General features: G+C 49.8%; 2 protein-coding genes across 9 annotated transcripts in view; one reads left to right on the plus strand and one right to left on the minus strand.

The window, feature by feature from the left end:
• The window catches only part of Ntpcr (nucleoside-triphosphatase, cancer-related), a 41,684-nt gene extending 24,041 nt beyond the window's left edge, over positions 1-17,643 (plus strand). For 3 of the 7 annotated variants that reach the window (XM_004854640.3, XM_021266405.2, XM_021266409.2), the window contains one exon: positions 856-1,491. In XM_004854640.3, the coding sequence (XP_004854697.1) occupies positions 856-924 (69 nt within the window). In that variant the 3' untranslated portion in view covers positions 925-1,491. Of the gene's footprint in view, positions 1-855; positions 1,492-4,927; positions 5,118-12,687 lie in introns of those variants that run through there. The other 4 variants (XM_021266407.2, XM_004854642.3, XM_021266406.2 and 1 more) reach the window with 2 other exon arrangements.
• Pcnx2 (pecanex 2) overlaps positions 4,709-27,270 on the minus strand; it is a 226,460-nt gene continuing 203,898 nt past the window's right edge. For both annotated transcript variants that reach the window (XM_087181900.1, XM_087181901.1), the window contains exons 29-34: positions 19,280-19,424; positions 18,590-18,820; positions 17,781-18,055; positions 16,475-16,629; positions 6,899-7,347; positions 4,709-5,605 (exon numbers count right to left, since the gene is read on the minus strand). In XM_087181900.1, coding sequence (XP_087038026.1) covers positions 5,432-5,605; positions 6,899-7,347; positions 16,475-16,629; positions 17,781-18,055; positions 18,590-18,820; positions 19,280-19,424 — 1,429 coding nt within the window. In that variant the 3' untranslated portion in view covers positions 4,709-5,431. The remainder of the gene's footprint in view (positions 5,606-6,898; positions 7,348-16,474; positions 16,630-17,780; positions 18,056-18,589; positions 18,821-19,279; positions 19,425-27,270) is intronic.

The following is a 27,270-nucleotide window of genomic DNA, read 5'->3' on the forward strand; positions in this document are numbered from 1 at the left end:
GCCCAACAGTTCCTCAGAAAGGTAAAATGAATTACCATAAAGCCAGCGATTCCACTCCTAGGTATTTATCCCAAAGCACTGAAAAACATATGTTCATGCAGAAACATGAATGTGTGTTCATAATGGCATTATTCATAATAGCCAAAACTTGGGAATAATCCAGATGTCCACCAGTGGATAAATGGGTAGGTAAAATATGCTATATCCATTACTGTGAGGACAAGCTGGAATAAACTTGTCATTACTTTTATTTGTTTTTGTACGGGCATTAATTACAAAGTGCACACACTGGGTCAGGAGACAGAGTTACGGCCTGCACCATATTGCTTTCATTTTGCTTGCCTCAGCTTCCCTGTTGTTTTTTAAAGGAGTAGTTAGCCAAGCTCAGGGGCCCCTTGCAGCACTTATTGTCCAGAGTCCTGTGTGTGTGCATGGTGGTTGATGAGTGGATTACACCAGCCTTTTGGAGCCTCACTGGGCTCAGTAGCTCACTGCCGCCTGCTGCACCCATGGGTCCACAGCCCATGGTCCTCCTTGCTTCTCTCCATGTTACCTTCTTTTTCAGTCGAGCTGCAGGGTGTAGGTCCCCTCCTGCCTCTCCATCTTGGTCCACGCCTCACAGCACCCAGCTGCGGCTCTCCCCAGGCTGGCCACCATCAGCACGCAGAGCCACTGTCTGTGGTCGAGTTGTCACTGCACAAGCTGATGGTGGAACTTGGTCCTGTACTGTCTCAGAGAAGCCCAAAGAGCTGGGCTTCCACTGCCTCTCTCAGCCTTCCAGGCTCTTCTTTTAGGAGATTTCTTGCCACCAGATGGAAGGAATTCTGAAGCCAGCTCTCTTCCTTCTACCCCCAGGTCACAAAGGAAAACAGAAACCACCTTCTGCCAGATATTGTGATGTGTGTGCAGAGCAGCAGGACATAAGCTGGGCTGAGTCCCTGCATTGCCGCCCCCAAGGTCGTCTGGGTCAAGCACAGCTTTTGATGCCTCCCTCCCTTCCTGTGTGCTGAGTGAGGTTTGGTGCCTCCAGGTTTATGGACCTTGTAGGCTTTACCCAAGAAAGCTTGACAACTGCTTTCCGTAAAATGTTTGAAAGATCAAGTTAGCCTTGATGCTGGTGGGTTGTGCGTGATTAACAACCCACTGGGGCTAATTTGTGCTTACAGCTTTGTGTTTATTTACTCTTTCAGCCAGGCACATGATTTGGTTGCAAGGTGAGCAATGGGTTCAGAGTATCAGATGGAATGAGCCCCCACTGATGTATATAAATGTGTCTGGGAGAGGAGAGAAACATTCACCCTAATCAGCTTACTGTGTCATGAAGACTAAATGCTCTCCAGGTGCAGCTTTGGTCTTGTGCTGCTCAAAGTGATTAACAGTTATTTGATTTTTTAAAAATTATTATTTCTAAAGAAAGTCATTGTAGCTTCTCTTCCCCATTTCTTGTTTATTTCTTTGTGTATTGCCTAATAAATACAGAAATAAATCTGATGGTACAGACACAATCTTTAGGACATTGATACAAGGATAAGGATGAGGGTGAAAGTCTGGGGTTCACACCCGAGCCTTGCTAGGCTGAGTTAACTTGGGTGCATTTGGAACCTTTCTGGACCTAGTTTGCCTTTTAACAAAGAGAGGTAATGACTGTCATGGGAGGGGGTGGCACTGCATAAGACAGTGTCCTCAGCTGTTCTGCCCATCCCTGTGAGAGTGCTCAGTCTTGGGGGCTGCAGGAAAAATAGGAAAGGAGAGAAGATGCAGAAACTCCAGAACTCGTGAAGCTGAAGATTGCCGTCCATGTGGCTGGTAATCCTGGAGAAGTGGGAAGCTCCGGGATTTTAGGTCACTTTCGGTAAAGATCTATGAGTACCCATGAAAGTTTAGCAACCAGCGCTAGCTACACATGCACTGGTGTGAATGCAGTATGTCCCCTCTGTGCCTGGACAGATTGGGCGTGTGTGTCTGCAAGTGCCCATGATGGTGTATGAAGCGCCCCTGTCTAAACACTGCCCACAGCCTGGACAGATGCTCACATTGTTGCAGTTTCCTCTGGAGAGCTTTTGAAGCCTGACCTGAACTTGCCAAGCTTTTGAGGGCCACAGCACAGAGGCCTGCTAGATTAGGGCCACTGCCTGGTAGGGAGGTGTAGGCATCTCCTTCCACTGTCCCTACCTGGGTGGGCTGTTCACGGAAGCCATAGGCTGAGCTCAGGACATCTGGCAGGCCAGCTGTGACCTCAGCAGCCACTGGAATGGGAGGGGCACTGAACACTGGTGTGGGCCATGTGCTTCAGCAGGTCAGGGTGGCCTCTGCCACACCTAGGACCTGACCCCGGCGGAAACCTGTGCAAGCAGCACAGCATCGTCTGGAACCCACCGTACCATAAGAGAACAGGAACCAAGCAGGCCCAGCAGCAGCCCGGCACGACTGTCTGCCCAGCCGAGGTGGGACCCAGCATTGGAACCCTGCCTGGCACCTCAGGGTCTCTCTGTCCTCCAGAACCCAGAGGGACACACACGCTCCCTCTGCCCCTTGTCCCTTTGCACTCAGTGTTCCAGCATGACTGTTTATTGAACTTCGATTTTGTCTTAAATTAGAAGGAAAACTAGGGGCTGTGGCTAAAGCTGGTTGGCACTATCTGTGGCAGATGGAGATCTGAACCCAAGTCTCAGTGACTCTGAGGCCCATGGTCTTTTATTACTCCCTGCTTCCCCTCCCATAGGCTCTCTGTCTGTGTCCCCAGACCTCACAGTTGACATTTTAGCTGCAAGAAACAGGCTAGTCCTTCAGTGATAGAGAGGCTGTCATGATGTCTAGCAGAGTGGGATAAGTCCTGATTTAAGGGAACTTCACTTTGAAAAATGCAAAATTGGCATGAACATTGCCCTATGAAGAATTTCAGCTAGGTCAAGTAGGATAAAGCAGAACCAGTTTGGAGAATGACTTGCCAAATTGTTCTTTCCTCCTGCTTCTTAGCAGATCTTAGCACCAGTTAGCTCACACACAGCGGTTTAACAAGTCGTTTTCTTTGTTCTTACCTCTATGAGAATGAGCCTCTGCAGAAAGGTAAGACACAGGCCTTCTTGCTTGATTAAATATCTTCTCTCTTGACTATCCTGCCTGACAAGGAGGGGCTCCCCAGTCCAGCCACTCCTCCTGACCCAGCCCTCACATCAGCCAGTAGCCATCCCCGTCTTCCTCTCCAGCTCAGTGTCTGTGGAAGGGTGTATCTGGGAAGATCACTCCTGTGTATGCCCATGGCAGATGTTATGTAGCACAAGGCTTGGAACAAAGTGTGGAGGAGGCCAAGTAAGCAGGTGGTGTGCTGTACATTTTACAGGTCATGAGACACCGGAGCACCCAGTGATTAACAGAAATACTTGCCAGACACAGATGCTTTAACACAGTGTCAGTGCCAAGTTAGCCAGATGATTTATAGAACACCCAAACGCTGCAGTTGTATATTATCTTTAAAGGAGAAACTTTTGTTCAGGGTCCAAATGTAGAAATAACTTCAGCTACATAGAGCCAAGGATTTAGCTCAGTGGTTCCAGCGCCTACCTCGCAACCGTAAGATCCCGAGTTCAATCCCTGGTACCAAAAAAAAAAAACAACACACACACTTCAGCTATATGTTGACAGAGCATGTGAGAACCCTGGCAAAAAACACTAACTCAGGACTGCCTCCTGAAATGGGCTTATAACACCACCCTGTGAGAAGCACTCCGCCATGCAGCTGACTGCCTCAAGGGCTGGGGCCATGGGTTCATGAATCTCATATATCAAAGCTGTGACTGCATTGCTGCCAGTGGGCAGCCGGCTGACAGGAGTCCTGGAGTGACTCATCTTTGCTTGGTGGGTGGACAGGAGGCTGCCCAGGTAGAGAAGCAGCTCCTGAGCTTATATGTGGGTGAAGGGTGAGTGCACTACCATCCCTGTCCCCACTGGGGTTCATCTTCTTGGGGTGGGTCCCTGTGTGCGCTTTCTTCTGGATGCCTGAAGAGTGGTCAGCTGTGTTCCACTCTGACCATGGCCAGTCATATGCCTCTTGCATATTGAACTCAGGGGCACACCCAGTGTGGGACTGCATACCACTCAGGGCTGCCTTTTGGTCCCAAGGGCCAGGCTGTGTGGTGGCCTAGGAGTGGCCAGGAGCTGTGGCAGGTGACATCATCATCTCATTAGACCAGTAGCTGAAAATGAACCAGAAATGAAGTCTGTCTCTAGGGATTATCGTGTGGTGGCACTCTGGTCTCTTAATTAGAAAGCCCTGTTGCTATTAATTGCTAATTCTTATCTTATAAAAACTTAAAAGCATTACCACCTACTTCCAGTGGTCAGAGGCTTTCTGCTATACTCTGCTATAGCTGTCCTCTTTGTCCTCCACTCCATCTTCCAAATCCCAGGTGCTTTGAAGACATTTTGTGACTATTCTACATTAAGTATTTCTTTCTAGCTATTCCAAAGGATGATCCCACAGGTCAGTGTAATATTCTTTGTGCATGCCATTCGGGACTCCTATTCTTCCTCCTGTCAGCAAAAAATCCAGGCCTCCTCTCCCCAGTGGGAGTTTGGAGATGGGAAAAATTGTCTCAGGATTTACCCAAATATCAGTCTCATTTTTAGGAATGGATATGTTTTTAGATGAGTTTTAGTCAAGGACACTAGTTTAGACGTGAAAACAATTGCACCACCAGACAAACAGCAATAACTGTAAACATTTTATTTCTGAAACAAAGGTGTGTGCAAGTGTGCTTGTGGCACAGCAGGGGCTGCTCAGCTTGGAAGACTAGCACGAGTTCCTGGGGAGCGGAGGGTACTGGTGGCCCAGAATCACTTGGACATGTGTAGTGTTGTGTGGTCCAGGATGTCTGGCCATGCAGTCCATTTCTAAACTCCCATCCTGACCTATCCTGGCTCCTCACAGAGCACGGAAGACGGGACTGCATGCACTGCCAGAATTCGGTGAGGGAAGTGCTGCTGACTACTCCTACAGCTGGATAAATACTACAAAGAAGTGAGAGTCCTTGCACGATGGCTGGACTTATACACACCGGACCCACCCCTAGAGTCCCATGTGCTGTGATCCCTGTCTTTCCTCATAACAGCAGTGCACAAAGTGCCAGTTACTAGTGTGCAGTGGTTACGGGCTCTACTTGCTTTACTTGTTTTCAGATATTAAATGGCTTTTGTTTGAAATGTCAAACTCTTTGTGCAGTGTGCGTGGGGAAGAGGTGTGGTGTCTTTGTCCCCCATCATGTGAGACTTTTTAAGAACCTGAGATAAACATAGTGACTTTTTCTAGAACAGCTCCCATTTCCCCTGTGGAAGAGCCCCTTGGGTGAGGAGCGGCTTGCTCACTGCGTTGGGGACAGGGAGAAGACGGAAAGGGGCTGGAGGGGAGCCTTCCTCCCTGCCAGGTGCCACTCCACTACTGCTCGTCAGAAGCACTCTGCTGGGAAGCTGTGTCGTCCAGGCCCATGTCCTCTTGGCTCGCTCTTCTGCACATCACCCTCAGGTTCTCTGCCACAGCCTCAGCTAGTCGTCGGTCACGAAGCTGCCCCTGCTCTGCAGCCTCAGTGGGGTCACACGGCTCAGAGAAGTGCTTTCAGGGAACAGGAAGAAGCAGCCATAGTCAGCATACATTCACTGCATAGGTCTTCTAATCCCCCCATCCTGCCATGGGACCCTAGGGCTGGGGTGGCAGTGACCTTGAGGGTAGGCCCTCCAGTTGGTCAAATAACAGGACTTGACTGGGTGGCCTCAGGTTAGGATGGGGCCTCTGAGTGAGGGGCCTTTCTCCTGAGGTCTGGGGTGCATTAGACACAAATGGCCCTGGAGAGGCCATGTGTGTGGCTGGCCCTCACACACTGAGCCCCAACAGGTTTGACACCAGTGGTGGCACCAAAGCCTTGGCATTCTGTTTGACCGTGGTCCTGAGGATTCATTATCCTTGTTAAGGTCAGGGAAGGAGAATTTTCCAGAATCCCAGAAACACCACCACAGACTATGACTTAAACACAGATTAGGGGTGGGGGAAGGGTATTTTGTGTCTTTTTATTGAGGAAATGTAAAACAGTAAGAAGCTTATACGTATAGTTACATAGCTAAACTCAGGTAGGTCAACTACAGTCACCAGCATGCCATTGCTGCAGCTCTGGGCTCTTGGGACATTCTCCATGGGAGGACAACATGGAAGAGAGGAAGGTAACACTGAGGATACCAGGGCTGGTTCCCATTCCCCCAAATAACTGCACCACGACCAGAAGCCATGCCGTGGTGACTGATGCCTATAACTGTGGGAAACACCAGGGAAATCTCCAAATCTGACTGAATTTTTAAATTAACACTGGTTTCCCGCTGTACCACATTATGTAGCAGGCTGCTGGGTGTTCATCGTTCATCTATTTACTTTCTTATGAGGCTCAAGTGGTCATCTAACATCAGTGAGTGTGGCATTCTGGACCAGTAACAGCTTACCTAGTTAAAAGTCCTTAAAACTCTCCTCAAATCTAAATACCCAAATGTCTTAGACATCTCATAGCTCCACAAGTCTGTTGGATGGAATTAGTGATCACTGAACTCCAGTGCTGCTGGATGTCCTTGCCTCTCCCTTAGCCAGAGTGATGCGAACAAGAAGAAAGTAACTGGGCTTCCAAGGCAGACAAGGGGACATTCTCACTAGCCTTGGGCTGATAAGCCTGAGATGCCCAGAGGGGCTTGTGTGCAGGTTTGCCCAGAGCACAGCGAGCAGCTTTCTGTCTAGTTACCTGCATGTCTGGGGGTGGGGGGGCACTGCTGGGGTACGGGGTGGGATTCTAGAGGGAGTGGGTGGGATCCAGGAGGCCAGGCCTAGAGCTAAGCGCTGCCCCACATCCCGCATCCCAAGCTGCCTTACCCGTGTGGCATGGCCTGCGGCCCTGGCTGAGGGGCCCATCACGATGTTGACGCTGCTGGATGACTGTGTGTCACTGGTGTTGCCCCCCTCTGCTGCGGACAGTCCAGAAATAACGAGAGCACTGGAAAAACTCCTCTTGCCAAAGAGGAAGCTGAGGGTAGAGCTCGTGGAGGAGCCCAGGCTGGACCGGATGAGTGCCTCAGCGCGCTCTCGGACACTCAGGTGGCCTGTGGTGGTGCCTGGGGGTGGCTGGGAGTGCAGGGACGTGGTCGAGGTATGCAAGGAGAGCCGGCTACCTGAGGGCCTCGGGGCCAGCTCATGGACCGACGTGGATGTCTGCAGGAAGGCCTGGCGGCTCTCCACAATGGGGCCCGATGAGCTCAGGACAGGCAGCCTCTGGCTGAGTGCTGAGGGCACCTGGACAGACTGGCTCCTGCCCTTCCTGTGGCCTGTGAAGGGAAGCAGAGCACCTGGTTGTCCATGTCCTGCTGAGGCAAGAAGTGCCACTAAGGACATGGAGGTTCATTCCTTCAGAGGGTGAGGACAGGGGCCAAACATGGGTGGATGAGAAGGCTGGCCCTGGGGTCTTGCGACACAGCGGGGTGACCACAGTCAGAATTTCATGATACATTTCAAATAATTTCATGATAATTTCCAATAAGGAGATGAAAGAGTCTGAAAGTTCCCTGCACAAAATGTTAAAGAGGTGTGATCAAATATACAGTGAAACTTAAAAAAATTATTACAAGCAGGTGTGGTGGCGCATGCCTGTAATCCCAACAAGACCTGCATTAAACCATCATCCAGTGCCCCATAAATATGTGCCAATTGTATAATAAAAACCCATTTTAAATCTGAGGAAAACACAGCCCGTGACTGTGGCAGGTGGCTAAGAATGCTGGTGTCTGTGTGGTGTCATGGACACCTGCTGAGCCTGGGTCACAGGAACCCACAGAGATTAAGACAAGGAACTCAAGGTTAGGATGAGGGCTGGGAGGCCAGTGTGTGACCTGGCTGCACTCCCACGAGCCTGCCAGCCCAGGTACCCAGCAGCCTCAGGATGGGGTGGGGGGGAGCTGCAACCAGCTGCAACCTTAACTCGGATGATACCAGCAACCTATTTGGCCATGTGGAATAATTCTGGATTTGTTCTTGTCCCAAGACTTAGGTTCCTGTGCTTATCCGATAAATGGTAATAAAGGAAAACATGCAGAGTTCAATCATTTTTAGAAGACTTGAAAAGGGAAAAGAGGATGGTTTGGACCATGTGCTCTCTAGAAGTTTCCTCTTGAGATCATGGTCTTTTGGGTGACATCCACATCACCACCATGCCCAGCCTTCCTTTAAAACAGTCTTGCCTGGTGTGGCCCAGCTGCCTTGGCCGACTGTCCCTCCCTGAGGCCCCTGTAGGTCCCAGTCCCTGCTGAGTCCTGTGCAGAAAGGCCATTTTTGACAATAGGATCAGACTGCCCCAGAGATGTGGTTCTATCCATGCCTCTGGAAGAACTCAAAGTGGGCCTCTGCTTAGGCTCTTCCAGTGGCCTCAGGACACAGCTTCATAAAGGGAGCAGCTAGAAGGAAGACAAGCCTCACTAGGACATTGCACTGCTCACTTAAGCATCAAGAACCCCTAAGCTCTACTTCTGTTCTAGCTGGTGAGGTGCAGCTCCACCAATGGCCTCATGGCCTACCTCCTGAAGCTGTGACAGTTGGGTGTCATTCACTGCAAAGAGGTGGGCTGAGGAGTGGCTCCCAGACACATTGTCTCCTGTTCTACGCCACCCCAGATGCCATTATTAATTGTGCATGTGATGATTCTCAATATTTGTGCATGTCCATAGGAGACCCAAAAGTGAGACATCATTTGAGAGAACTGCTTAGGGAACAGACATGACTATGGAATGTCCAGGGTCTCTCCAGCCTGTACCTCCAGGGGGCTTTCTTTCTGAAAGGGTCTTGCTCAGCCCCAGTGCTGCAAAGTCCCTGCTGAGAAGGTGGGGTGTTTCTCTTTTAGAAGAAAACAACAGGACGAAAAAGACTCCAACAAATTAAGAGTTAAGAGCAAGGATCATGATTTGTTAGTTTATTCAGAGTAAGACAAGCCCAAGCATCTGTTTGTGATTTACACTGTGAAGCTGATCAGTGCTGCACAGTGCTCACTGGGCGGGGAACATCCCCACTACTTCTAGGAACAAAGGGACAAAGCCACCATGGGTAGCAAATAGAGTAATGCACAAGGACCCTCCCCCATTTCATTGCTTCAGATGATGCTTTTTTAAAAAAAACAAAAACAAAACTTAATTTTGCAAATGAAACAGCGCCACGTAAGCAAACCACTCTAAAACCATTTGTGCTACCCAGGATCATTATTTTACGATTTAACTTATTTTGCCAATTACTGTATTACCAGATTATGAGTGTTTCTAGGGAACACTAAGGGGACATAGAGTATGAATTACCCTCCTCTGGGCATCATCCTTCATCTCTGATCGTTATCTGAGCGGCTGCAGAGCAAATCTTGGGCAATCCAAGGACCCAGCCTTCCTCTCCAGTGGGGGATTAGACTGCGATGGCTTTCCCAGTGCTCCCAGGAAGTAGGTCACAGGCCTTGTGCTCTGCCCACCCTCCTCCAGCTGTGATACATATTCTGCACCTCAGCAAGAGGGTGGTGGCTGGTCAGGCTCCAGTGAGGTTTGCACATATGTGCCTGCCAGCAGGGCTTGGAGTGCTGGGCAGAGACACAGCATGGTGGCCTGGGGAGAGGGGTGCTACTCAGGGGAACTTGTTGGGAAGGAACTGGTCCTCTGAGCATCTGGCAAGGTCTCAGGATTAGGACGCATGTTGGTAATGGAGGCAAGAGTAAGGAAGGGCAGTTGGGTCCGTAGGTACAGGCAAGCCTTGGTCACTGTGAGAGGAACAAGACCCTGTGAGAACTGGCTGTAGTTCATCCTTCAGAATTGCCCGCTCACTTCCATCCATCCTGTCCTTCCCACAGAGGCAGGTCCCAGCCTGTGAGGCCCTGGGCCTGCCTCTTATGGCACTTAGCATACTGTGTCATGACCAATACAAGGTCCACTCTGCCATTTGCCTCGATCTTTTGAAACAAATGACTACTGCATTGTTTCTGTTACCTCACACTCACCACCAATGACCCCAAAAATAAATTACAGGACAGAGCAACCTGTAAATTCACCTGGCACAGAAACCCTGCGGCGGGATCCAAGAGACCTCCCCAGAGTCTGCGGTGGATTCAGGGCTTCCTAACCTTAGCCATTAGCACCATTTGTGAAGATTAAAAAGCACTGCGCCTTAGAGGGTGAGACCCATGGGTGTCACCCACAGGCAGGCCACAGTGACAAAGGTAATTCCTCCACTGCTCCAGGTCAGGTATCGAGAGGTGGGCTCAGGAATATCCCCCTAATGGAGCACAACCCCTGTGCCCCACACTGGCTTCCTCTCTGGAAGCTGCTTGGCCCAACTTAGATGGGCAGGGAAGTTTGGAGAAGGGCAGAAGCCAGAGAAACCCATAGCTGAAATAAAGTCCACCGTCTTCCTAGCACTGTGAGGTGTCCCTTTGGAGGTGATGGTTTACTGGGAATGGCAGGCAGATGACTTCCTCGAAGTGTCCCAGGCACTCACAGGGATGCCAGGTGGCTGCCGCTCCTCCTTGTGGTGGCCTTATCTCAGGGCCTGCTCTTCTTGGGATCCCAGGGGCTTCCTGCACATAAGCCCTCAAGGCAGAACCTCAGGTGGAGGGAAACTGTGTCCCTGCACCTGGAAACCCCCTCAGTGCCCACACTAGGACTGGAATCCAGTTGGTTTAATGGTCTGGCAAGGTGGCTGCCCTGCCAGGCACACCTGCTCTATGGGCCTTCTGGAGACAGCCTGGGTGTGCTGGGTGGAAAGGGCCTGCAGGGAGGGAGGCTTTGGTCCCCTCTCCCCAGGGTCGGTGTGGCCAGAGCCCTATCACCAAGCTTCACCAGATGCTCAGTCCTTGGTTCCCTGGAGAATCACCTCAATCCAAGTCAGGCCTTGGTGGGACTTTAGCTCCCAGGACAAAATGGTAACTTCAGGAAAGCTACCAGGATCAGCATTTCTAGCTCTGATGATAGAGTCTGATGGCCAGAAGCCCCATGAAGGAACTCTGGGCCCTGAGGCCTGCTGCCTGCCAGTTGGGACACCGTGGTACAAGCAGCCAAAGCTAGAGGGGGACTGTCCACTCATCCAGTCACCCAGAATCTGCTGAGCTCAGGACCAGCCTTGCCTGAGTGGCCATTCACAAAGACAGGAAACTGGGAACAGGGGTTTGTATTCTGCTCCCACACATTGCTACTAGGACACATGCAAAGTCTGGGAACTCCAGAGTTCACTGCTGCCCTCTGGGCATGCACAAGCCTGGCCTTCCTGCAATGCCAGCACCCCTCCTGGTACAGGATGCAGGGACAGTGGGGAAGAGAGTGGTCCCCATGTACATCCCATCCTGGGCTCCAGTGAGTGCCCATTGTCCTGTGTGTGGGGCAACTCACAGTCACAGTTTCCCCTTGTGAATTTTTTTTTTCAATACTAAGGATTGAACCCAGGACCTTTCCACTGAGCTACATCTCCAACCATTTTTCATTTTGAGTCAGGGTCTCACTATGTCTCCCAGGCTGGGTTTGAATGCTCGTCCTGCTACCTCAGCCTCCCAGAGAGTTGGGATTACAATCATGTGCCACCACGCCCAGCTATTGTGGGAGAATTCTGACCACAGACAGCAGACCTGGTCATCAGTAGTTAGGGGAAGAGTGAGGAAGAGGCAGGGCAGGAGCATGGGCAGGGCATTCGCCATGCTTGGCTGGCAGGCCTCTGGGTAAGGTGGCCTTTGATAGAAGCCTGCGTAGGTGACTGGAGGAGACAGTCACCTTGATGGTTTAATGATCTGGAGAGGTGGCTGCCCTGGGAGAAGTGCATTTAAGGCAAGGATGGCAGCAGCCGCAGGGGCCCTGAGGGTGTGGCACTGTGCACCTAAGCACACAGCAGAAAAAGGCTGAGTGCAGAAGTCAGAGACAGTGGCAGGGAGAGGCCTGCGACCAGCTGTGGGCATGGGTGTTGGGACAGGCTGAAGTGTGTCCCTCCAAACTCATGATGACTTCCTAACCCCAGCACCTCACTTAGAAACAGGGTCATTGTGAGACCCTTAGGGTCCAGCACAGCGAGTCAGTGGTGGGACAGAATAAGCCTCTGGGTGCAGCAAACTATTATCCTTTGTAGCATGGCATGTTTCAAGAGGCCCATCATGAGACCCTAGTAAAATCACAGAAGCAGAATCTTTGCATGAAATGAGAAATTCTTACCAAGGATGAAAATAAATAAGCCCTCTAGCTTCACTTGCTCTTAGTCAACTTAAAATCACTAATTTTGGAGGTCACACAGCTGGGCAATGCATCATTAGTTTCTCCCTAGCATTGGTGTGGACAGGACGTCTGATGCAGGGGTTATGATAACAGTTGTCTGGGTTAATTCCCGGAAACCTGAAAGCTGCTTGCTGAGAAAACTGACTCCTTATTTTGGCTTGCAGAGACTTAATGGGAGTCTAAAATGGGATAAAGGCTTGGTGTCTCTGTCTTAATATTGTATCTGTCCCTTTTGTTGTCATAACCCTTGGATCAAATCCTACTCAGCTCTGCATGTAGACATATTGAACATTTAAAAATGTTTAGACTAAAACTATAAGACAGGGTTGACTTGGCCTACTGCCTGCTGGAGTTGGTGTGCATTTTCTTTTCTCTCTCTTTTCTACACTACCCCAGTGCTTCTTCAGCAGCCACTAAAGCCCAAGCCCTGAAGTTCTTCAGCCCCATTGTAGAGCCCAGACCCACAGCCACAAGGCCAGGATGTTCTCTGCAGGATGATGGCTCCAGCTACATGAAAATTCAACAGCCTCTAGGATGAGTTGACCATGACCATCCAGTGTCCAAGTCCATCAGGAGATGAAGTGTCTTTTGGAACCATCCCCTTGGCCAATGGGAATGAGTGGACAGCCTGCTGCTCTCTTTGTTTTGGTAACAGCTTGATCACTCTCTTGACCAATTGCTGACTCCCTTCAGTCAAGACCTCAATTGGCTGAACCCCCTTACCCCCTGTACCTGCTATCCATAAAGCTTTGCCAGTTTAGGAATGCTCGTGTTTGCAGTATTTGGCCCAGTCTCTTCTATCATATCTGGGTCAAGAGGTCTCATCATCTGGTATCAGTCATTGATGGAGTGGTTAAGATGAGGTGGGGCTCTAGTCCAACATGACCAGTGCACTTTTAGAAAGGGGTCATTTGGACATAGACTTGCACACAGGGAGAACAATGCTGTGTAAGGATGAAGGAGGAGGTCAGGGTGGTGCTTCTACAACCACAGAATACAAAGTCAGCCAGCAATTCCAGAAGCCAGGGAGACACTTGGGACAGACTCTCCCTCATGTCCACAGGAGGAACCAACTCTTGACTCTGGACTTTCACCCTACAGACTGTGGGACAAGAAGATTCTGTTTTTCAAGCCATTTGGGCTGTGGGACTTGTCACTTAACCTGGTGTATTCAGAGTAACAGGTGTCATTCAACACAAGATAGGAGGAAGTGACATAAGTGAAAATAAAATCACCCTGGCTGCTGTGTAAAGGGGAGATTATGACCGTGTGAGTTGTCAGAGCTCCCCAGAAGGCAGGGAGAGTGAGACTGAGCAGATCTTCCTGTCTTAGAGGTCAGGGGGGCACAGCCATCCTGATTCCACCCTATCCCTGCAGCCCTCTGAACCTCCACTGGGCACTTGCCAAGGGTAGCCTGCCTGGCTGCAGTGACTTCCTCCTCAGGCATGGCCGTGCCCTGAGCCAGAGTGGGTGCCAGGCTTCTCCAGGCAGGCAGGCCACCCCACATCTGTTCCCTCCCTGCCCATAGTGAGGAAAGGGAACCCTGGCTGGCTGCCTCAGAAGGACCAGAGCATTGGCTCTGCCTGCTCGTGGGACCAGAAGGAAGATCCCTAGTAAGTAGGGACCTTGCCAGCCAGGGGACAGGACAAAGTCATGGCAGCAAGGACAGTACCAGAGGCACAGATGGAGTGCTAGAAGTGAGCATGCAGGGATGGGACAAGGTGGCGGCATCCAGGGCCAGCACCACAGCAGTGCATGGTGGTTAGGATGGTGTCTGGTGCAAATCCTAGATCAGCTGCTGATCAGCTAGGCACCTTATGGCAGTGACTGACCTTCCCTGTGCTCAGTTTCTCCCTGTGCAAGGAAAGGACAGTGAACGCTCTTGGTGTCCCGTAGGCTTGGGGGAACCTGCCCATGTACTTTCCTCAGTGTGCCGGCCCCAAAGAGCACACCCAGAACTGACACCAGAGTTGAGCAGTCACTGCATGTCAGGGCACAGGGCGAGAAGGCAGCCTGTGCCAGGCTTCCTGACCCTCAACCTACAGTAGCAGTCTCAGGACTGGGGCAAACATGAGCTGCAGTGGGGCCAGTGGGCCAAGGCCAGGAGCCTGGGTGGGGAGTGTCACCAGCATGCCCTAAACTTTACACTGTGGACAGCCAAGTGGCCTTGGAGGAGCAGTTCTAAGAAGCAATAATGACGCACTAACAGCTGGTTTAGGCTTTCAAAGGTCCTGCCCTGACAGCCACCCCAAAGGGCTCAGAGGGCTCCAGTGAGCTGGAGGTGCCCACTGTCATGACCGGCTCTGGGCAGAGGGTGCAAGGCTTTTCCAGGCGGGCGGCTGCAGCTTGCTCCGTTCCCAGAGGAAGTAGCCCATCCACATGCCCTCTCACCACACTGCAGACCCTGGCCTTGCCAGGCTGACTGCGGCACAGGCTCAGGCTTCTCACCACAGGACCACCTTGCACTTCCCATCCGGAAAGTTGCCTACTCAACCCTAAGATTTGTTTCTCCTGCGATAACAAATGTTATGGAAGCAATAAGACCCTTCCATCCTGAGAGCCAGGTGCAGCATGGTGGCCTTGGGATGAGGAACTGGGCTCAGGGAAGACAGCAGGTGGAAGAGGAAGGGGTCTGTTTCTCTTGACAGTAGACGTTAGCTCCTCTGCCCATCTACCGGTCTACTTACCCACTCTTCTGTCTTCTGTCAATCATCTGTCTATGTATCATTTCTCTGCCATCGATTTCTCCTTTATTAGTCACCTGCTATCTGTCATCTACATCCCTCTCTATCACCTATCTGTGCATCTGTCATCTCCATCTCTGTCTTCTATTATCTATGTATCATCTACCCATTATCTAGGGTTTATTAATCATCTATTCATTACCATCTATCTCCGTATCTCTGTCAATCATCTATATATCTATCCCATCTATCATCTATGATCTTTACCCATCAACCTGTCACTATATATCATCTACCACATCTATTATCTCTATCTATGCTTCTAGCTCCTGTATCTGTTCCATCTGTCTAACTATCCATCTATCATCTACCCATCACCCATCTCCATTTTTCTATCAATTGTCCATCATTCTATCATCTGTGTATCTCATCTGCCTGCTATCTGTCATTTATCATCTATACATTTATCATCTACCCATCATCCATCTCCATTTCTCTATCAATTATCTATCTATCTATCATCTACCTCTGTCTACCTATCAATGATCTCTATCATCTATCACCTATATCTACCTTTCTATATCCTATATCTGTCTCTCATCTACTCATCATTCCTATCATCTATCTGTATTCTACCTATCGCATGTAGCAGATCTATCTGTGATAAGTACTATCACCTGAATCCATCCATCCACCCATCCATCCATCCATCCATCCATCCTGCCTGTATTTATATAATCCTACCACTGCACCTCAACCCTCTGCCTTACCTGGGCACTTCTCTCCGGGCTCACTCGGTGCAGGGCTCAAAGGAAGGCATGTACAGAGGTACTTAGTAAATACTTCTCAAAATGAGGAAGGAAGAACTGAGGCCAAACAATGAAACCACTAACAGGCTTCGAAGGCAGAACCAAGGAATCAGCAAAGAGCATCTGCCTCCCTGGTCCCCAGGCCATGTTCTCTGCAAACATCCCAGCACCCCCTCCCACGTGCACATCAACACCAGTGGATGTCAGAACCCTGTCCATCTGGCTCAGCTTGACTTTCCTATTTGAAGGTAATTTAAACAGGATTTTTAACTTTAGACTCAGCCTGATTTGGTCCTGGGCACCTGAGATGTTGCCACCGGAGGTGACCTTCCATCCCTCTTCCCTTGCCCGCTGGAATGGTGCTGGCAAGTGGAGGGGCAAGGACCAGGGAGAGCAATGGGTGCAGTGGCCTGTCTGTGCAGGAGGAGGCAGAGTACATGAGGGATACCCGTGAGAGAGATGAGCGGGGATGGATGAATGGCTGCCCAAGATGATGGACAGACTGACAGACAAATGATCAAATCCAGACCTCACAGGGGCAGAGGATTTTCTTGAGCAGAGCTCTACAGGGGTTAGTCCTTTCGGACGGCCATTGGCCAGGGGCGACTCTTACTGCAGGAGGAGCTGTTGGCACGAGAACGATGACTTACCCACAGCATGGAGGCCAAGGCCCTGCGCTGCAGCACTCACCTGTCCTCTGAGCACCTTTGCACGGGGAGACCCAGGGCTGGGTGCCACCTTTCTGGGGCTGCTCCAAGCTGCTGTCCCCACTTGGGGCCCCACCCCCATCCAGGTCCTCAATGGCGCCTCCACTCCTCTGCCCAGTGTTGCAGTCCTTGCGCATGCTGTGAGAGAAGACAACTTTCAGGGCTCAGCCATTCAGCCACAGGATCACAGCCAACACAAGGTCCGCGAGACTAGGTCACCCAGGGATAATGCAGCTGTCTTGGTCTTTGTTAAGTTGTGTTTGCTTACTGATGCTTGCACAGTGAGGAAATCACCTCATGATTTGCAGAAGGCATCCCTGCTGCTACGCAACAGGGGACTGTCCCCTGAGTCTCTCACAGCTGTGTCTGAGTTGGACAGAAGACCATGCTCTCCAGGTGAGCAGCACCCTGGGTGCATGTGGGAAGGGGATGCTTGTTTCTTAAGCCCCAGTGTCTAATAAGTGAACAGACACACCAGGGGGAAAGAGCCCCAGGAGAACTCATGGCCTTGATACCTGGTCAGGTGCACAGCCACATTGAGAGGCAAAGCTTAGTCACCGGAAACCACAGGCTCACTGCTGCACCAGTGAGACCCTTAATGAATGAGGTGGTGTGGGGAACTCAGGCCTGGTACAGGTAGATCTAGTGCAAGTACAGGTAGATCTCAGTCTGAGAGGCCCAGGAGGTGACTCCTTGTATAAACTAACTGCTCTTACCTCGCTTGGAGACCACTTGTTGGACAAATGACCAGTTAGATGCCACTTGGATGTGGTTGCGTTCAATGACACAACAGTGACAGGCAGTGTTATGGCTTGTGTCTAGATGTCCCCCAAAGCCTCATGCAGTCATAGGTGGGGTTTTTTCAAAGGTGGCTGGATCTAGAGTGTGTGACACTGGGATTGATTCATGGTGCAATGCTAGGCTCAAGGTAACTAGGATTAAAGGTGTGAATGCTGCCCACCCTAAGTAGCCTGGATATGATAAAAGGGGCAGAAAGATGCTGTTAAGGTCCCTTGTTGCTTTTGTTACCTTGTGGGCCCCATGAACTGTTCTCTGCGATGCCCCTCTGCCAAGCCCCCCTGCCTTGGAGCCTGCCGATTATGGACTGAAACCTCTACAAACTGTGAGCTAAATAAACCTTTCCCCCTTTAACTTGGAGTGTCGGGTATTTTGTCTCAGCAATGAGAGAAAAGTAACCAACACAGGCAGTGACATTCCAAACAGATCTCGAGAGCTCTGCATGCCCCCCCCACAGCATGCAGGTGCAAAGCTTCGTGGCGCACTCCTACCTCAGCCACCTGGCTTGGAACCATGTCCTCAGGCTGTCCAGCATGACAGGCCTGCCCCACACGTTCCTCAGCTGCCGGTGGGTCCCCAGGTAGGACGTGGTTAGCGGGGAGACATACATGGGGTAGCCCAGGGGCTGGTCACAGGAGGAGTTGATCAGGTTTCGCAGGACCTGCTTATTGTTCTGAATGCTGCCGCGCTCTGGGTTGCGGTTGCGGAGGAAGATGAGCTCCTGCTGCTGCCCAGCCCAGAGTCCTCGCACACACTCTTTGTTCACCTGCAGGAACGGGGAGAAGTGCATGGCCTGTTACTAACCACAACCAGTGAGGGGCCTCTGGGATCTGAGGTCTGTGACTGTACCACTGAGCCAAACGTTCTTGTCACAGTCAGTCCTACAAAACTGAGATGATGCTACTTTCATGGGGAAACTGGAAATGGAAAGATTTTGTTTTAGCCTCGTGGTTCAAAGCTATAATGAAAAAAGCACCATAGGGAATAAGGCTCTTCGATGGAAAAGCAGAAAAAGGAGCCAGATCCTGGCCCTCATCCACATCCTCATCCTGTGCCTGCTGAGATGTTCAGCCCAAGTCCTTGACCTCCAAGGTAGAGAGACGGCCCTTCAGGGGACTGTGGCACCCAGGCTGCTGGCTGGTCTCTGGTTCTGGCTGCTGCTGCTTCTCTGGGCAGCCCCTTTGACCTGAGGCTGTTGGCCCAGGGACATGCGCATTGGTGCCAACCACCTTCTATTTCTTCCCGGTGGTCCCCAGCCAGGGCCTTGGATAAGGGACGGGGGATAGCGCCGTGGCCATACCTTGATCACCTTGAAGCTCAGGAAGCCCCTGTGAAGCATGATGACCTTGTACTCATCAGTGCCCTCGTCCACCACATGGCGCAGGGTCAGCAACTCCTCCCTGTTGGATAGCACAGCGCCCCGCCAGGCTGGGTCGGCCTCATGGCAGATCACCACTTTCTGCTCAAAAGACTGGATGGCCCCATAGAGGACTGCAGGGTCTTCATATTCATCAGGGCACGTGAACTGGTCCTAGGGGAAGTCAGGTGGGCAAATGCAGGGATGGTGACCAATAGTAACCTCCAAGGCCACATTCTCCCCTGTCTTTCTCCCTCTCCGCTCGTTTTCTGAATCTTGAGTGGGGTGCAGGGGATGGGTCTCCTCTAATGACCCTCACAGTAGAGAATGCCCAGGGAAGAGCTTTGTGGCTATGGCCCTATGACTTATTAGACATTGGTTGGGCACTCTGAAGTGCCATTGTCTCTGGCCAATCATCTCCTTCCTTCCCAGAGGGTGTCACCTCCCCCCAGCAGCTCCTGAGGGGAAACTGCCATTGGCCAACATCTAGACTTTCCAATGGCCTCAAATTACCAAATGACCAAAATAATGAACATTCCCAGTGTTGTGCAGAGAAAGGGAACTATGCATTCGCAAGGCTATTTTTTCCCTCAAGTTTCAGGCTGAGACATTGTCACAAAGTGGGATTTTTACCTGGTGCAGTTTCAGGGACATCCTGATGGCTGGAACAACAACTTTATGCAACAGGTCCATGTCGGCAAACACCCACTCATCCCGCACTGTGATCCTGAAGTCACCTTTGAACAGCGCATGGAGGCCATAGAGGAAGGAGTCCAGGCTGCAAGACATGGGCTTATCACTGCCATCACACTGTGCACAAGGCGGGACCCCACCATCTGGCTAGGGCATGAGTCTCCCAATATAAGGTTTATCTTAAGATTTTTAAGTTGATTCAGCAGGAAAGAACCCAACCTAGAACACCAAATGCCTAGCCCTGCAGCCAGGTTTAGGGTCCCTGACCAGTGCTGATGCTGGAGCATGAGGCCACCTCTTGTCACTTTAGGAGACACCAAAATGATTTCTGAGGGCAAAATTCAAGGCTCATTTTGGGATAGACCAAATGTGTGTGTGTTCAGCGTGTGTTGAAGACAGCAGGCTCATCTCTCCTAAGACTCCTGCTGGTCCCCATTTCTCAGGAGGTGACAATGCCAACGGTGCTACCACCCAACACCCATATTTCTCTTCTTTATTTTCTGAATTTGATTTCTGGGCTGTATCATCTGTAATAAAAACTGGATTGTAGCATAACACGGAGAGAGAAAACAAAACAAAATAAAATGAAACTGGAAACTGGCCATTTAGATCCTTACAGCACCTCTGTTTCTGGTGTCACCCTGATTTCGAGGAGAGGAGGCAGAGTACAGAGGGAATGATAGCTAGCTCAGGATTCCAGGGCTGGCTGGTTTTCATGTCTCCAGACTGTTCTTGCTTTTTGCAGTCCCTGCCTTACTCATCATCACTGAGCAGCGCTCGGGGCTGGAGGATCTTAAGTATGGGGTGAGCATGGGGATAGGTTTGATAAAGTGATCCATTGTGCATCCTGAGATCAGGATTACTGTGCTCTCTTGCAGAAGGAGCAGCACCCTGAGCAAGCTGACCTTGACAGGGGGAGTAGGGTGAGTGTGGAGGAAGGAATCACCCAGGGCAGCTGCTCCAGAATTTAATAAGGCAGTTCATTGAGCAGGACTTTGGATTCAGTGAAGTGCTTTAGACTTGGACATCAGGGAAAGGGCTCTGCGGATTGCTGTTTTAACATTTCCCCATGAAATGTATCGCTATCATTAATTTCCTGCTGGAGCTCCCTTGAGAAAAGTGCTGAGGCTTTGCGCCAGAGCAGACTGTGGGAAACAGGAGCAGCCAGGGGCTGGTCAGGTGGGGCTAGTGATGCTGTGGCTTGGAGGAGCAGGGAGTTTTCCAGAGAGAGAAAGATCCTTCTTCAAAAAAGCCCTCCTCCCTGAAAGAACCAAAGCTTCCTGGGCCATGAGCTGCAGCCAGCTGCCTGGGAGGCACTGGAGGATGGCAGAGTCATAGAACAGCAGAGCTGGGCTGCAGGAAGGCTGATGTGAGAGCAGAGGCCTTGAAATATGAATGATGCCTGCCATCTGCCTTCAGCTGAAATATGTGAAGGCGCTCCTGTCATCAGAGAGGACTGAGCACTGAACCGCAGGACCATGTTGGACAGTTGGTGGCTTCATTCAGAAAAGGATCCGGGACACCATGCTGTGTGCTGAGAATGACCTCACACATGGGTCAGAGAAAATCTCCCTCCAGATGTGGGGATGAGGACAGTGCAAAGGAAGATCCAGGGACCTGCTCAGATGTGCCAAGCAACGCCACAAAGGAGACCAATGAGTTGCAGCTTGGCCTGTGGTGGACTCAGCAGCAACTGCAGAGAAGCTATCAAGGGTTTACTAGGCACAGAGGACATTCAGCAGCTTCCCCAAGAGCTCAGTAAGATGCCGAGCCTCCTTTCTATGGCCCCCAACAATACATACTGCAGTGTCCCTTTTCTTCCAGAGGGAATGACAGACACATTCAGCGCTTAACGCTGTCCTATGAAAATGGTTTTCACATAAACCAAAGCCAGGGTTAGAATTCCACTAGGTTGGAGGTATTAACCCTAGCACCTTACAGATCATGGGGTCCTAAAAGGAAGGTGTTTCATTACCTGCCTTTTTCCCTTGGGAGAAGGAAGGGAAGAAGGCAGCCAAAGGGCTATGAAAAGTAGGGCAGGCAGGAGGCAGAGTGAGCGGAGGTGAAGTGGAGCTTTTCCACTGAGAAGCTGAGAGAAGACAGCCCCCTACCCCAACTGTCAAGGATGGAAGAGAGTGGCACATGAGTAAACAGAGGTCAGCCTTCATGGGGACTGAACAGCCGCCCTGTTGCCCCACTGGAGGAGGGAGTGAAGCTGTTGACCTGCCTTACAGGGACTGGACTCACACCATGTGTGCGCTAAGTAGTGTGACAAAATCAAAACAGCACTGGTGGTTTTTTGTGTCTTTTTTTTTTAGATGAAAAAGCTGGTAGGTGTTGCTTACCACATAACTGATCCAGAACAGATCCTGACTTCTCTTTTTGTTTCCTGGGCTGATGTGAGGCAGGGTGGCCAGTGGAAACGCCGTTCCCGCCACCTTCCTGAAAACAAGTTCCCTGCCTGGAGGCTAAGAGCTGCTCACCCAGTATCCCCGCCCATGTTTCATGGCAAAGATTTTTTAGAGCTACTCCATGAAGCAGAGGCTGCCTCCACATTCTTGTTTTTCAGTTTTCATTATCCGCAGAGGAATTCTCATAGCTCTGCTCCAGCCAGAGGGTGATAAGTTATCTCTGAGCCCCAATTTGGCTCAATCACCAGCCAGCTCAGCCTAGTCACCACCTGTACCTTCTTTTAAGGTGGTTCTCAACTGGTAGCGATTTTGGACCCCAGGGAGCATTTGGCAATGCCTGTGACATTTTTGGTGTCACAACTGATGCATGTAATATGCCTGATACTCAGTGGTTAGAGCCCAGGATGTTTCTATAACAGAGAAGACAGGCCCACCACAAAGACCTTGCAGTCCCAAGTGTCAATCATGCCCCTGCTGCAGAGCTCTGTTCCTCTGGGAAAGAAGGGACTGGAGAGTGAGTTCACATCTGGGATCACTGTCTAGGATCAGGCCCTATCACACTGGGTCTTGGGGAAAACAGCTTTGGCACCAGGAGAGTTTCTGCAGGACTCACAGGGGCCTCCCTACTACAGTGACTGACTTGTCATTCTGGTGAATTCCCAACAGACCCCATGTACCACATGTCTGTACACTGCATCTCAAAGAGCCTTCTGCCATAGTGCGCTGCCACAGATGTGATGCTTGTGGAACACATGCTAACAGTCAGGTGTGCTTTGTGCCTGAGCCTCCTGAGTTTATTCAACAGTAATGGGGACACAGATGGCTACCGGCTACCTACATCACCAGCCCAGGCACAGACAGCGGCCCCATGTGGGCACCGCAGCAAGCTCTCCCTGTGCGCCTTGTTCCTCTCTGGGGGCCCCAACCTCCATGCCCTGGCACAATGGCCACTTCTATGTCTTTTGACCCCACTGCCACAACTCCTCAAACAAAACAAAGGTCCAGATGACCACCAGCCCCTCTGAGTGACCAAAAGTGAGGCAGAGGGAGAATAAGGCCTCTCATTTTCCTGTTCTGTGGAGTCCACTTCACTGACTCCTCCCATCTCACAGATCCTCCGCAAGATATACTATTATTATATTATTTTCTCCATACATGAAGAAATAGGCCAGAAAAAATTTGAGAAAAAAGTGGATCTGATGGGAGAAAACAATACTCAGAATTTTACATTACAAGGAAGAAGCTCGGGAGCCATTTTCCTGAAGTGGCTCCTTTCAGCAGTGGATCCGTCAAGGCTGCAGAGCACCTGCCGCAGTGAAGTGCCGGGACCTCTCCCTCACACACACCACCACCTCAGGTCAGCCTCCAGCAATGACCTCATGTTTAAAGCAGTGGATGCACTGCGCGCCTCCCCTGCCTGGACAGATGTCAACACTGCTTTTGTGTTTTTTCCACAGGAATGTGGCTCCCACGCCAAGACACCACACTGCATCCTGATTCTCTCCTTCCCAATGAAGAATACTCTGGGAGAAGCCCTGGCATCCCTCACGTAACTCCATTGCACCTGGGTTCCTTCAGAGGAGGTACCACACTGGGAGGCAGAGTATGCCCCAGAAGAGTAGAGGGATCCCAACCCCAGCTTGGTTCTGACACTGATCTCCTGTTCTTTTATCACATATTCCTCTCCATGTTCAACACATCCAAGAGTATTGAAAGGCTTGGTGCAGTCCCGCAAAGAACTTCTGCTTGAGGGGACTGAGTGCAGAAATGTGGTTTGAGAACACTGGTGTGGGCAAGGGGTGGTGGCAATTCTGAATACATCCAGCATCTGACATTCATCTTGTTCTGTGCTTGCATCCTGAGAGACACTGCAGATGTGCCTGAGTGACCTGGGCACTGAAGGTGCATAGTGATAACCACTCCCATAGGAAAAGTGCCAGGCCAGCAGGGAAATGTAAAGTGCCACTCCAGAGGGCGAAGTGTCCCTGAGTTTAGGCCACACTGGGCTGCAGACAGCAGGCACCCTTAGCAGCTTTTGTTAGCACAAGTCAGCACAGAACACAGCAACAAGCAAGGATAGGTAGCAGGTAGGGTAGAGTGGACACCCTGTAGGACCCATGAGAGACAGACCCACACAGAGCAAGAGGAGGGAACTTGGATGGAGTCAACTGCTGCGAGCCATATACACCCATGCAATGTGGAGAGACAGGGCTGGGGACTGAGTAGATGGCATGCCCTGCACAGATGGCTTCTCTGCAGAGGCTCCAGCTGCAACATCAGACCAATAACAAACAGCATCTACCTTGTCATCCCTTGTGGCCTGAGAGAGGAAGAATGCCCCAACTCACATTAGCACTCACATTAGCACTCTGCTCAGTACCTAGTGAGTACCTGGTAAATGCTTACTGCTATTGTTTTTCTTGTTTTCATCTAGCCATCATCAGGGCTAGATAGGCTCTGAATATAAACTAACCACATCTGTACTACAGAATCTCATATAATCATTGCAAAGAAATCATGTTGGTCAAAGCATTTTGGTGGTATTCTTTCAACTAAATTCAATGTGAAATAATAATCACCAAGTAAGAAATAGCTAAAATGCAAGATCTGATGAAGATCTTGTTTTTTAAAATATATTTGGCCTTTTGACATAACACCCAAGCATTTCTGCACTTAGAGGCTCCATATCAAGAGGATCAATGCTGCCATCTACTGCAAAATGCTTCCTTAAGGCCAGTGAGGACCAGGGCTGGGCTGGTTTCAGGAGAATCAGTCACTTGTCAGCTTGTTCTAACCAGTCTTGCTTCACCAGATTTCTAGACCCAAGATCCAGAGGCTCTCTGTTGGTGGTTTGTGACAAGGCTCGGGGTCTATGGTCTGATCAAGAGTCTCAGTAGTTCTGAGGACACAGGAAAGCCCAGGTGTCCCCCCCTAGAGATCTGGCCCATGGAGTGAAGGCATTAGAACATAAGGTCCCATGAAGCTGCTCCTCTTTTATGTTACTTTTCTTTTTTTTTTTTTTTTGCAGTTCTGGGGATGGAACCCAGGGCCTCACATGTGCTACATCCCATGTCTTATTCCCTCCCCCCTATTTTTAAACTCAGAGTGTCCCCTATGCTCCAGCACTTAGCTTGGCAACCTCATCAGTCAATACCTTGCATCCTGTACACTTTGTTTATTTCTCCTCTAGCTTCTGAGTACTAAGTTTCCAACCCCAGTCTAAGAAGTAGACCTGGACCTCTTTTTCAGGATGATCTAATATGACAGCTCATCTCCCACAGAAGGCCAGCAGGAGAAGCAGAGGTGATGGCTGGGTTTCTGAAGAGCATGCCTTTCCTATACAAAGTCCACTGTTGGTGTGAGAAGCTGTAGATGCAGCCTCTCTTGTTTAACTGTCACTTTTCAAGATCAAATTTGCCTTGAAATCTTCAGCCTTGTCTACTTCAAGAGTCAGCAAATTCTCTTCTGCCAATACAGTAGCCTGTTGTGCTGCAAAATGCAGCGGCAGCCTCCTGATCTTTCTCTCTATAAAGGGAGCTTGGGCAGGACCCATCTCTCATCTTTCTTGCACATGAGTATGAGTCAAGGAACCTCAGCCTCCAGATCAGTGAAGCTGACTTCCTATGGAAACTTCCTGTTACAGTCGCGAGGCCCTGGTCAGTGGCAGATGCAGTCCTTCACAGAAGATATAACCCAGACCTCAGGTTTAAAATTATCAGTGTTTGCTTGTACATCCATATGAACCCATTACATCACTATAACATGTCAATATTTTATTTTATTTTGAGACATTTTATCTAACTGCACTCTTTTACCATTTGTATTCAGCAAATTATCTGAGAAGATTGTCTACTTACTCTTTCTTTCTAGTTTTGCATGCACATATTTTTCTTTCTTGGAGACTGTCCATTAAAGCTCTGTCACTTTTGGAAAGACAAAACATTTCCTCAACAAATCAGTCAAGGGAAGCAGTTTGTGATGTATGCCAGGTGCTGTGTAAGAACTAGGAGGGTGAGGGGTGATCAGTGCTCAGAAGTCACCTGGACTCTAACATGGAATATGGGGAAATGATTTGCTGGATCTCATAAAGCACACCTGAGGCACTCTCCTGATTTAAAAATCATACGAGGGTAGAGTTAACATAAGAGTTCACACATGTTCACATACATGCACATCTGCACGCACCCAGATTATGAGCCTCTCTTTGAACGTGGATATAGTTACAGTACAACATTAGCAAACTGAGTCCATCATTGTGTAAAAAGGATAATACATCATGACCAAGTAGAGCTTAAATCAGAATTGCAAAGATATTTCCACATGAGAAAATATATTACTTTAACAACTCACTGTATTAACAAATTGTAGGAGAATATTGTCTGAACATACGCCCTTAAATTCTAAAAGCAATCAACACCCTTTCCTAATGAAGGATAGGAAGAGATGAAAGCACATGACTTGATAAAAATGGACAAATAGAAACCTAAACTAAACTTCATTTTTACTGCTAAAATATTAGTCTTCTTCTCATTCATGTCAGGATTAAAAGAAGGATGTGGCAGGCCAGATGTCCATGTCTTACATCCTTGGGTCCTGTGGCTATACGGTTAAATTGAGGACCTTGTGCCAGGGAGTGACTCAGGTGAGCCCCATGTGACCATGAGGGTCCTGCAAGAGGAAGAGGGAGGCTACTGAAGTGGTGCTTGGATCAGAGGAGGTTTGGAGGTAGTACTCTGGGGGCTTTGAGGATGAGGGAGGCCCCAGGGTAGAGCAGCTTCCACTATGCCAATGAGCAGAGTTGACACTGAAATTACTTGAAACAAAGAAAAGCCCATCAAAGCAAAGTTGCCAAAGCATCTGAGAAGCACAGTACTTCATCAAGGACAAAGACAGTAGGCAGACCAAGCAAGAAGAGATGGGTCAGAGATATCCCATACAGTGCACAAAGACTGGATTGAAGAAGTATTTGAAAATGTCACAGACAGGACCTGAAAAATATTTGCAATATTTTCCATTTGCATGAAAATTTGAAATTTATAAAACACTTCATATTGATCAAAGACTTTGTTGTATTGTTTTAACCAGGTCCTCAGCTGCTACAGATATCTGAAATTTCATTTTGTGGTTTCAAGTGCAAGGTTCTAGGAGGGCCTTCACAGACATTGTCCTTTTGGATTAATATGCTTTCCCCAGGGCCACTTACTACTGTTTCCTGAAGTCAATGAAGTTCTAGTAGACTCTCAACATCATTAAAGTGGTCCCAGAGGGCCACAGGGACATCCTGGGTCAGACTGAGGGTGAGCTAAATAGGAGAAAAAGGAGAGGCAGGAGCCCAGTTCATGCCACCCTAGAGCATTTGCTTACAAATGTTAAGGGTCAGGCATTTGGCATCTCTCAGCCACAAAGAAAGTCACTCCCAGACACGGGAGTTGAAAGCACAGCTAATGTCACAAATTTAACTATTCTCAGTTCTTGTCTTTCCTCCTAGTGAGCAGGCTAAGGCTCCAGACAGAACTAGAA

The sequence above is a fragment of the Heterocephalus glaber genome, unplaced genomic scaffold, assembly GCF_053883595.1.
Source record: "Heterocephalus glaber isolate CG9 unplaced genomic scaffold, H.glaber_assembly_v1.0 deba00001472, whole genome shotgun sequence".
NCBI lineage: Eukaryota > Metazoa > Chordata > Mammalia > Rodentia > Bathyergidae > Heterocephalus > Heterocephalus glaber.